The sequence below is a fragment of the Pleurodeles waltl genome, chromosome 3_1 (assembly GCF_031143425.1).
Source record: "Pleurodeles waltl isolate 20211129_DDA chromosome 3_1, aPleWal1.hap1.20221129, whole genome shotgun sequence".
Lineage (NCBI taxonomy): Eukaryota > Metazoa > Chordata > Amphibia > Caudata > Salamandridae > Pleurodeles > Pleurodeles waltl.
In genome coordinates, this window is record NC_090440.1 from 745,735,794 (window position 1) to 745,748,034 (window position 12,241).

Consider the following 12,241-nt stretch of genomic DNA (forward strand, 5'->3'; position numbering starts at 1 on the left):
GATGCAAATGAAGTGTCATTTAGTAAAATGTGTTGATGCATGCTAGTATTTCCCAAAAATATTTCTAATGGAAAATCAGTGTAACCATTTTCAACACGATTATGGGAAGCATGAAAATAAACAAACACTGACAAAGCCAACTGATCTGACATATTTTTATAAGTCTTTTAGTTTCATCAATGCGTGTCTTGTTTTGACATGGCTTTTGTAACACTTTATTGTTGTGGGAGCTACCAGGCCCTCAACATTGTAACAAACACTGGCAAAAAAAAAAAAAAAAAGGTTTTGGAACTCTAAAAGCACACGTTGCCACCAGTGGCATAACAAAGGCCCTGCAGCCGCCCTCCAGGGGGCCCCTTCAGCACAGCACCTGCCCTGAGTGCGTCTGGAGAGGGGGGCTCCTCTATGTTCTTTACAAAGGGGCACCCTCCAGTTTCGTTACGTCACTGATTGCCACTGTAGTTCCTGACACTGAACAAAACTACTTTGTGTGCCAATATGCTCCTTGTGGAAGAGCAGAATGCGATCACTCACAGTAAAGCCAGCCGAAAGAGAGAGAAATAGAAGTTTAATAAAAACAAAATGTCTTTGTTAACACCAGACCTAATTAGGGACCAAGACCCACATGTAGGTAGCTTTTTGCATGTTGCAAACAGCGACTTTCGCTGTTTGCGACGTGCAAAAAGCACACTGCGATGCACAAACCCAGTTTTGTGATTCGGTAACCTGGTTACCGAATCGCAAAACGGGTTTGCGGCTCGCAATTAGGAAGGGGTGTTCCCTTCCTAATTGCAACTCGCAGTGCAATGAAGGATTGTTTTGTGACCGCGAACGCGGGCGCAAACCAATCGCAGTTTGCACCCATTTCAAATGGATGCTAACACTTTCGCAAAAGGGAAGGGGTCCCCATGGGACCCCTTCTCCATTGTGAATGTCACTGTAAACATTTTTTCAGAGCAGGCAGTGGTCCATTTTCGTTTTTGTAATGCATCTCGTTTTCCTTTAAGGAAAACGGGCTGCATTACAAAAAAAAAAAAAGCTTTATTGAAAAGCAGTCACAGACATGGTGGTCTGCTGTCTCCAGCAGGCCACCATCCCTGTGAGGGCCGCCATTCGCAAGGGGGTCGCAAATTGCGACCCACCTCATGATTATTCATGAGGTGTGCATTTGCGAAACCGTTGCGAATCACAGATGGTGTCAGGGACACCATCCTACATTCGGGTTTGCGGGTCGCTAATCTGAACCTACCTACATGTGGCCCCAAATTCTTAAAGAAAGTCACAAAAGTGCACCCATAGTATATGTCGTACCCCTATAAAATATTTGTGAACTGTATTTTAGCATGGGTAAATAAGCATGTGTAGATTTGCTCATGTGAAAATCTATTGAGCATTTGCAAGTTAATTTTCCCTCCAGCCACTTTCTTCCCAACCCTGAAGAAGTTATAATTATGCCATTGTCAGGAGTAAATGTCCAACCTTTCTTAATATGGGAAAATATTAGAGAGAAGCTGGTGAAAATCTTTAAAGCATACAGGTTAGTAGGTTTGCAGACTCAAAGGCATTCCAGCCCTGGAACTATTGCTTACTGCTTCCTTCAGCCCCAGTATGCAGATCTGCATAAAGGTGGCAAAATAAGGAAATTGCTACAGTAGGGATTGAAACTGCAAGTATTCAAGCCCTACTATGGTAGTAGCCCTGGCATAATCAGAGAGGCTATTATCAGAGCTCTTACATAATGTGATTGCTGCCATAGTTTGTCGCCACACTACATGGCACCAAAGGGACAAGTAGATCTTTTTACAGGACAAGTAGATTTGAGAAGCAACCTGTCCCCTGGACAAGTATATATTTTAATAAATTCCACACCCCTGCAGCTATGACAGAGCTCACTGGGATGCTATGGAGGAACTTTTACAATACCTACCAGAAGAACATCGTAAAAGAGGGGTAGAAATTGTAAATACGGAACAAGCAATTTGCAATAACTCCATTCGATGTGCGCTTGATGCTGCGGATACAGCAGCACGCAGTATTAACACAAGTGTCATCATAAGACGCCATGCTTGGCTCAGATGTTCAGGTTTTAAACATGCCTTTGGTCCACAAGTGGATACCACACGTGCAAAACTAAATGAAGCTAATCAAACTGCCAAAGCTATGGGATCCTTACAAGCCAGCATACATAGAGGAGATAGATCATCATTTCAAGAACATTCCACAAATCAAACTAAACCCACCTCTCACCAGAGGTTACTTTAGAGGATCATATAGAGGAAACAATAATAAGGGAAGAGGAAAACCATTTACATCTAGAGGTTCCTCATCCATCACTAAACAACGTCTTGCCACAAGCAATACTAACACACACCACTGCTGTAGGGGGAAGGTTACAGCTTATTTACCCGCCAATTAACTCAGATTACCGCAGATCAATCGGTACTTCAAATTATGCAAAATGGTTATTGTCTGGAGCTCATTTCCACTCCACCAAATATACCCCCTTGTGGTCACAGACTCTCACAAGATCATCTCACTCTTCTCAAAGAGAAAGGTACAGGAGTTTATTCCCTATATTATCGAATTCCCAAAAAAGACAAGTCTCTCAGACCAATATTAGATCTCAGACCCTTAAACCACTACATCATATCAGAACATTTTCATATGGTCACTCTTCAGGATGTTATTCCTCTCTTACAACTAGGTAACTTCATGACAACGTTAGACGTAAAGGACGCTTACTATCAAATTCCAATTCATCCAGCGCACCGCAAATACCTAGGATTTGTAGTGGCAGGAAAACATTACCAATTCAAAGTATTGCCATTCGGAGTCACAACTGCTCCCAGAGTGTTCACAAAATGCCTCACAGTGATGCAGCACATCTGAGAAGAAAACAAATTCATGTTTTCCCTTATTTGGACGATTGGCTCACCAACGCCAATTCATTCGAACAGTGTCAAAAACATACTCAAACTACAATCATCTCCTACACTCTCAAGGGTTTACTATAAACTACATCAAATCTCATCTGCAACCTCTCCTGATACAACCCAATCTGGGAGCTGTCCTCAATAAACAATTAGGAAAAGCCTTTCCCAACTCAATCCGGGTCCAAGCTTTTCAAACATTAATTGCAACATTAAAACAGAATCAAACTTACGTAGTAAGAACTATTATGAAACTGTTAGGAATGATGGCATCTTGTATTGCCATTGTGCCTCATGCCAGACTTCATATGCGTCCTCTTCAACAATGTCTCTCTTGTCAATGGTCTCAGGCACAGTGTCAAGTGGAAGATCTAGTGTTGTTGGACCGCCAAACTTATCTCTCTCTACATTGGTGGAATACCACAAACCTTATGAAAGGGTGGCCCATTATAGACCCTGAGCCTCCGATCACACTTACAACAAATGCCTCAAATAATGGTTGGGGAGCTCATCTCCTCAACCTAACAATTCAGGGGATATAGAACAATACTCCTCATGGTGATGCATATTTTTTAATTCATTATTTGCTTTGCATTATAATATCGATACACATATTTACTGTGTATATTTCAGTGGAGACTCATTTGTACATGTTTTCATTTCATTGCTGTAACTATTTTTAAACGTGTGCTTTCTGCATGCTAATCTCCTTTTAGGAACCTTGCGTAATGAAATAATAAGTCTTCTTTGGACTAAGAAGTGCATTCCAGAGATTTTTGTCAGTGCATGAGTGTTTCAGCTCGGTCATTAGTGAAGCAAAACACAAGAAGATGTCGAAGAAGGCCAAACGTTATTTGACTTCGTCCCATCGCAAGGATGATGCGACGCAGGAAAGTGTCGACGCTCTAGGCCTCCATCTTCGGAGCCAATTTGTGGGTCGACTCCGCACCTCCCCGAGATTCCAGAAACCGGAACCACCCCTGCCCAACTTAAAGAATTCTATGAGGCCATGCGCCTCATTTTTTGGCAGACCGAACCCTCTACGACGCCTTCGGGCTCAGTGAGGTCAGAGGGGGCCCCCTCGGGTTCCGCACCGGCAGCTTCAGCCCCGGCTCTGGAGGGCCCCTTAGGATCTGTTGTCTGATCCGGGCCGACAACAGTCGTGCCAACACGACCTTCCCCGGCAAAGACGTTGATGCTTCCAACTTCAGTCGGGCCCACAATCGTCATTGAACCCCTTCTTATACCCGACTCCAACCCGGCAGCAGACTGACGTCACTCAATGCCGGTTCCGGCATCTGGGCCTACATTTCCCAGGTTGGATCCTGACCCTTATTCTTCTGGGTACAGGGAAAGTGTGGATGGGTCACTGGACCCTTTAGAATTCCAGCTGGAAGACTTTGAAATGGACTGGGCACAGGAATTGGGCAAAGCTAGTGGTCTGGATACCTCTCCTGACGCTGGCATGCATTCACCCTCTACCATAGCTACGGAGGAGGGAGTGTCATATTCTATGGTGGTGAAAAGGGCAGCTGAGGTCCTCATCCTTGAGCTGTCTTTTGTGGCAATCAGGACGAACCTGCTGACTGAGGTGCTTCAGCCTGGGGCTTCCACCTTAGCACCGCTTATACTTGTTAATGAAGCCTTCACTGATGTCCTACTAGGTACCTGGTCCAGACCCGGCACAGGGGCTCTTGTGAACATGACAATCACCCGCCACCATTGGCCTGCGCCGAACAACCCTAAATTCCTAACCCACCACCCTATGCCTGAGAGTCTTGTAATCCAGGCTTCTGCTTTATCGGGCGCATTTCCTTCCACACCCCCGGATAGGTAATCAAAGATACTGGATCAGCTTGGGAAGAAAATTTTCTTTTCCTCCAGTCTGCCATTGTTGTCTGTGAACACTGCATGCGTTCTGGCCCGCCATTCCCAAACCCTAAGGGATACAGTCATGCAGGTGCTGCCGCAGGTCCCAGAGGTGGCCCTGGCTGTTTTCTCCCAAGACGTTACTGACAGGAGGGTTGTAGCCAACGATCCTCCGATCAGACTGTCCCTTCGGAAGGATCTTCTGTTGCAGCAGCAGGGAACGGTTCTCCACCGGACCTGTCCAGTCTCCACCTTCTTACGTGGAGATTGAGCGGTGGCAGTTGACAGCTTTCAACTTTCCGCCAGAAGTCTTTAATGTTATCCTGGCAGCCTGGCGTCCCTCCACCAAAACGGTATACGCCTGTTGTTGGAACAAATTTGTGACATGGTGTACCAACAAATCTGTTGATCCCCTTTTTTGCACCTCTGTCTGAGGTTCTAAAGTTAATCCTCTCTCTTGTTCGGCAGGGCTCTGCTTTGGGCACCCTTAAAGGCCACCTGTATGCCATCTCAGCCTTCCTCAGACTGTCAGACCAACCATCCTTGTTCAAATCTCCCATTGTTGGGAGGTTTCTTAGGGGAATCACTTTCGTGTTCCCACCTACCTCGTTCATACAGTGGGGTGAACCTGGTACTAACATACCTCATGTGTGCTCCTTTTGTTCCACTACATAATTGTCCCTTGTGGCTCCTTTCACTGAAAACCTATTTCCTTATTGCCATCACCTCTCCTCGCAGAGAGACTGAGCTTCAAGCTCTTTCTTCGAAGCCACAATTTCTATCTGTCCATCCTGGCAAAGTGGTGCTTGTTCTCAGGGCCTTCTTCCTCCCTAAAGTGGTCATGCCCCTTCAAGTACGCCAATCCATCAACTTGCCTACTTTTTACGCACCCCCACATCCTTCTCATGAAGAGGAGAGACTCCACCGTCTGGATCTAAAAAGAGCATTGACGTTCTACCTCAATCATACAAAAGATTTCCGGCTGGACGATCAACTCTTTATAGATTATGTGGGGGTGCGAATAAAGATCGGGTGGTGCAGAAGCGGACCATCTTTGATGGGTTGTCCTCTGCTTCAAAATATGCTACTCTTTGGCAAAGAAGCAACCCCTGAGGGTTTGCGTACCATTCTACCAGAGATACTGCTGCAACCACAGCATTAGCACGCAGAGTTCCGGTCCTGGACATGTGCCAGGGAGCAACGTGGGCATCTCTGCACACAGTCACAAAGCATTACTGCCTGGACAGTCAGGTCTGCAGACACAGCTACTTTGGCTTTTCGGTCCTGCAGGAATTTTTAGTCTGATCTTGGTTCTCAGCCCATTGCTGAGGATGGTACTGCTTGGGTAGCCGTTCTAAAGTAAAGAATCTGCCACTGGAAGTCCTTATCAGATGAACAAGTTACTTACCTTCGGTAACAAATTATCTGGTAGAGACATATTCTTGTTACAGATTCCTTACAGACCCACCCATCTTCCCCTCTTTGCGAACTGATTTGTAGGGACAATGGCTCCATTTTCAGGGCCCTAGTTCTGGCTCCCCTATATCAGTGTTCTCATGGATCCGCACTACTGGCGTGGAAAGTCATGAAAAGAAACTGACATCAGCATGCCGGGGTGGTGCCCATCCATATACGACTGCAATGTAAACACGGCGACAACACCAGTGACGCACGCGGAGTCAACCGATGTGCAAGGGTAATGCTCGAAGAAAAATCTCCAGATCCAGTCTGACGCCAGGGTGAAATTATAAGGTAAGGAATCTGCAACTAGAATGTCTCTACCTAATCATTTGTTACCGAAGGAAAGTAACTTGTTCTTTTTGTTATGTATAGTGAGTAGGCGTCCATGAGTAATGTTTTGCCCTACAGGTGGAAGAGCAACAGTTCTTTTTCAGCACCCCAAGTCATTATCCTGTTCCAAGTCCTTTAACTGTTGTGGCTTTGAACTTTTTATTTAATGACCGCAATGATGCAACCAGTATTGGTTAGTTTTGACAAATAACAGACCAACTGTTAGCACGTTGTGTCAGTGTAGGGGCGAAATAATTTTTTCAATTATGCTGTCTTAATCCTTTTGCCTTGCAGAACCTTTAAAATATATTTTACATGTCCCTTCTTGTGAAGGAGCTCATACTTAGAAGAAGGGACACTGTTTGCCTCCAGTTGCCATATTTTTAGGGGTTGATTACAGTGTACAATGTCAAACCTTCTTCCACCCTAGGATTTCTGTTGTGTGCATTCAGCAGGCAGTGGGTCGATCAATAAATAATTAACCTTTTCTTTATGGAGAAATAATAATAGGGGCCAAATGGTTATTCAAAATGGTGCATGTTAGGGAATTCGGCTGTACAAATATATTTTCAACATTTAGTATGAAAATAAAGAATTTATGTAAATGTAATGACAGGAATTTCTTGTGAGTATTGTTAGTTACAAAATAGGATATTTAAGAGAGTTCATCCTACATTTTCTAAAGTAGATATGTCAGGGTATTTTACTGCATTGGCACACAAAAAGATATTGTATTAATCTTGAATTTAAATACAACTAAGTTTAAACCATGTAATATAAACATTCACAATACTCAAAAGTATGTAAATCAGACATGAATACAATGAAAAAGTATGTTAACCTAATCAGGAAAATAGTTAGAAATTAGAGTATTTTCTTGTATACAATTGCAAACTAGGTTTGGAAACCGTATAATTGTAATTTGTATTAACATACAAATGTTGCATCTTCCTTTTAGATTTCAACAGTTATGAAGGCCAGTAAAGACGTAGGACAAGAGCAAATCGTGCATGAGTGCATGAAAAACTTGACTTGGGTGGAGACCTTATTCGAAAGGTTTGGTGAACTTTTGAGTGATGTACAGGAGAGGTGTTCATAAAGTCATGTTCTATCCCAAATCCCCATTTTGTACAGCACTGAAGTAACTGATGTTGGTGATACCAGGATATCCAATGCCTTGTAAGGATCTTAGAAGGCATCTCCTTTGCTTCACTCACAAATTCAGACATTTTCATCTGCTGAAGAAAAAGTGGTGCTGCCAGGAGTGAGCCCTTCATCAATGGAACAAAAGAAATGAACACCACATTTTTTTACCCTGGAATTTTTTTTATTAAAAATGTTTTTTCTATTTTTTGAACTATTGGGTAAATCTTTTATTTAAAAAAAACATTTTTGAAAAGTGAGAAAGCATGCACTAAATATATAGTTTGTTGTCCAAATGAATAACACTTAAATGTTTTAAGTGTAATTTGTTTCTGCCTCTGAGTTAAGACCAGAAAGGTGGATCAAAGGAAGAACCGATTCTCTACCATTGACATTTTGCATCTTGTAAATTATGTAAACAGCTGAGGTGGTTTTAAGATACCCATTTTAAGGTTTAAAATTTCTTACTCTGTATGGACTTTCTACAGTTGGATTGGTCGCAAGACTGGACACAGAGCTGGTGCAATCTTATGACTTCTTTTTGTGTCAAAATATATTCTAAAAAACAAGGAAGACAACTATATTCCCCATTTTGGAGAAAAAAAAACAATTTTAATTTCAGTTGTATTTTTTGAGTGGGGAAGAAATACAATTGTACATTTTAACTCACAAATAGTTGTATTTTTCACAGAGAAAATATTGTTAAAGTTATGTTTCATGTATCTTTATAAAACACATTTCATCGTTTTAAGTAAATTTTATTCATTTATGTTATTGATTTCATATTGTATTCTATAATATATCAAGGTTTATTGTCCATGCTTCAGTGTTAATCAGAAACTATGTACTAGTTTTGATTATAAGTGTAGTTGTGTTAGAAACTGCAAGTATTTTCTGATAACTGAAAAACTTTCCTACTAAAATAGCAGATAACAGATTTTAAGTGAAATAATTACAGAAGAAGTTTTGGGAGAGAATGGTAACTTTTATGGTGAATATACAGTGCTTAATAGCTTACATTATTTGATCTTTGTTAACTCTGCAGTGTGGATTACAATAAATTAGTCATAAAGAGCACTTCAATGCTTAACCATATTGAAACTAATTTTGCAAGTGTAATTCTTTATTCAGGACTGGCTGTAATATTTTACAGAGCAGGGCTCTTGACTGTAACATTTGTATGTTGTACATGTTACTTCTTCATTTAACACCAAAATCTTAACTCATACACAAACTGGCATGTTTAACAAACAGCTCTACTGGCATATTTTGCTTTTTTCTTGATATTTACTGGAATGTTTCAAACACTGTTCTTATTTCTTCTACTTGAGTTCTTGTTTTTGCAAACCAAGTACATGTTTTCTTTCCTCAGTCTTTTGTTCGGTTCCACTTTGTGCCTTAATTGCAGCCAGGACTGTAGTCTGTCTCACAGTTTTTTGGCCGAATGGATGGATGTTTATCTACTATTAGTGTGCTTGTTTTCAAGTTGTGGTGTCCAAATCTGGTGGAGTGGACACTTCTGAAATGCTCTGGGCAATGAATGATGCAGACACCAATTCATAATATTATGTTTCAAACTGGGGGACTTGCATCGTTATTCCGCAGCCCCATTTATGAACGTGTGGCCTCATTTAGAGTTTGACGCGTGGCTTTCCTGTCTACAAGGATGGGGGAAGTTATGACTTCTACCATTTTTGCAGATTACCATACACCATCTTTAGTGATCTCTGCTGGCTTGGCGGAGATATATTTTCCTTCAGGGGAGCCATAGCAGCTCCTCTGAAGCCACTGAAAGTTTGCTGATCAGTCGCTATGTGTTATGCAGCTACTCAGCAAATGTTTGTGTTTTGCAAAGCAAACTTCCAGGTGAGAGGTTTTTTGAAAACTAAATACTAATGGCCCTGACACTCTGGGAGTTGGGGGTAATTTTTCTTTTTTTATGTTTGTGACTGTCATATGTTTTCTGGCGTTCCTGAAGAAAGACAAAAAGACATCAGACTGTGTGCTCTAAATAGGGTGGGCGGTTTGATGTATTTACTCCAATGACCCGAGGCTCATCGGGCTATCAGTATATGGTTTCCACCGGCAGAGCCATTGGGGCCTCCACTGGGAAAAATGTAATGTGTGGTCTGTCACAATTATGGCAGAGTACCTTGCCCACACAATTCTAAATTAGGCTCTTTCATTTTATTACCTTATATTCTGTTACTGGTTGATTTGTTCCAGATGAAACTGTTTTATCACAATGAATAAGCAATTGATACAAAGTAGTTTAATATGCAAGCATTATAGAGAATCCATAAAAAAACATGCACTAAAACCACACATTTTTTGTTGTGACATTTGTGTTTTAGATACTACTGTTTCTTATATGGAGTATAATGCATATTTATTATATGCCTTCATATAGATGAGCTGGTTTGCTTTGAATTCTTGTTTCATTTAGTCTACAGTTTTCCATTTCATTCGCTGATTCCAACTTAACATAGCTTAAAAACAGATGTTGAATTTAATTATTTCAGTGTTGTTTTAGTTACTTGCAAAATATGCAAGGTTTGTTTATATGCTGTCATTCCTCTTAATTAGGAAAACTAGGGCTGCCTGTGGAAGTGTTACCAAAATAAACACCACAGCACAAAATAAGCGCAAATGTATTTCTTATCACACCATAAATACCCTAAGCAGGATTTAAGTTCTTTTAAGTTGTAACTAAAGTATTGCTATCATTAATAGTCCTGTGTCATCTGAATCTGTTTCTATTTTGGTTAGAATGCAAATGGTTGGTCATGGTGCATTTGCTATGTTTACTGTACAGTTAAAAAATTGCTTATAAATCTCGAGTGCTAGGAGTCTTGAATTCAATTAGGATTTTTTTTAATTGAATAATTGTTTTTTCAATGAAATCACTATTTTTAAATGAGATTGCTTAGCAAACACCCCCTGTGAGGCCTGGTAACCTTTGTTAGGTGAACGACCAGGCAGTGTTTTACTTTATAAAAAAGAATGGTCTTTCATTACCCACATAACTGAGTTTTGCACATAAAACTAAGATAGAGCAAGAAAACCATAACTATCTGGACCCTTCCTGACCACAGGCCAGATTCCAGAATTATTTATAACAGTTATTCACTAAGCTCTATAAAATTGGATATCATTGAGTTCAACAGCCAATGCATTTTTGTGAAGGTTTTTGCAAAACAGGCAGGCAAAACCACAACTGAAGACACTGGTTTCAGAGTTTTGTGTAAGATTACAGTTTGTGAGCTAACCCCAGATAATTCAAAGTACCCCTTGATGGATACTTTCAAAGTGCCCACCATCCAGCAGCAATACTTCGAAGGTGAGCTGTTCTTCTTGCTATCTAGTGAAACAGTTCATCAAGGTCTCGCAGTATCAGTAATTTCTGCCTGAAACCTTATCCATCCCCTCTTTCCACATATGCCCAGAAGTGCCCACCAAAATCTTGTTAGCAAAAGCAGTCTCACAGGAGGGATAAGGGGGAGTATCTACTGATGGATATTAGGATAAAGAGCTGGGAGTCCACAGCACTGGAACACTAAAAGTCGGTGCAGTAACTGGTCACAGGAATCCTTCAGAGGCTCTGTCCCTGTCATTTTACATGGTGCCAGGTGCCCACTGGACCAGGGACGGGCCACAGTAAAACAGACAGTGCTCCCTTGGTAGGTGGAGACTGACGGTTCAAATTTTAATGTGTCCTGAACCATGCAAACAATTTTCAAGCGGTATGTGGGTCCTGACTCCATGCCCACAGCTCTAGCAAAACACTGGCAATCTGCTTGCCACAAGATGAGACTGTAGTACTCCTTAATGTCTTATGGAGGCAGCTAGGGCCTGTACAGGTTACACTGCAACACAGGAAGAAGTAAGCTCGCTAGCGGTCTCTTGAGGATAAAAACTCACGCTGTTCATCACCGAGCCAAGGCACATCGCAGGATACAAACTAGACCCCATCTTCACCATCAATTAAAACATAAAGCACAACTCCACGTCACAGCTCACATGGACTGACCACTCCATTACCACTTCTAAATAAATACACCGCAACTCAACACGCCTGCCAGTGTACCTGGCAGCAGCTGGGGCAAAATCTCAGAAACAAACTGGCTAGATATCCTCAGCACAGATCAACTGAACCCCACAAACAACTTCTGCAAAGACGTCACAAACTGAATCACGAACTGTGCAGAATCCCCAAGAAGTACAAACAAGCGAGCCAGCTGGTACACGGAGGACCTTCGGGAATCCAAATGCCACATCAAACAGCTAGAAAGAAAATGGAGATGCAGCCTCAAAACCACAGACAGAACCACCTACAAGGCTGCACTCGGGCACTACCATCTTCAACTGAGAGACACCAAGAAAAGAGCGCTAGCAGAATGCATTGAAGGGAGCGCCATTAGCTTCAAGGAAATCTTCTCAATCAGCAAGGATTTCACCACACACCTGGACTCCGTCAGCGCATTTACCCCCTGCCAAGATCTCTGCAC

The 12,241-nt window shown here is 41.8% G+C and overlaps 1 protein-coding gene across 4 annotated transcripts in view; it reads left to right on the top strand.

Moving 5' to 3' along the window:
* QSER1 (glutamine and serine rich 1) overlaps positions 1-9,104 on the top strand; it is a 564,431-nt gene extending 555,327 nt beyond the window's left edge. For 3 of the 4 annotated variants that reach the window (XM_069223515.1, XM_069223516.1, XM_069223518.1), the window contains one exon: positions 7,549-9,104. In XM_069223515.1, coding sequence (XP_069079616.1) covers positions 7,549-7,689 — 141 coding nt within the window. In that variant the 3' untranslated portion in view covers positions 7,690-9,104. The remainder of the gene's footprint in view (positions 1-7,548) is intronic. The other variant, XM_069223517.1, reaches the window with a different exon arrangement.
* The last annotated feature ends 3,137 nt before the right edge of the window (positions 9,105-12,241 follow it).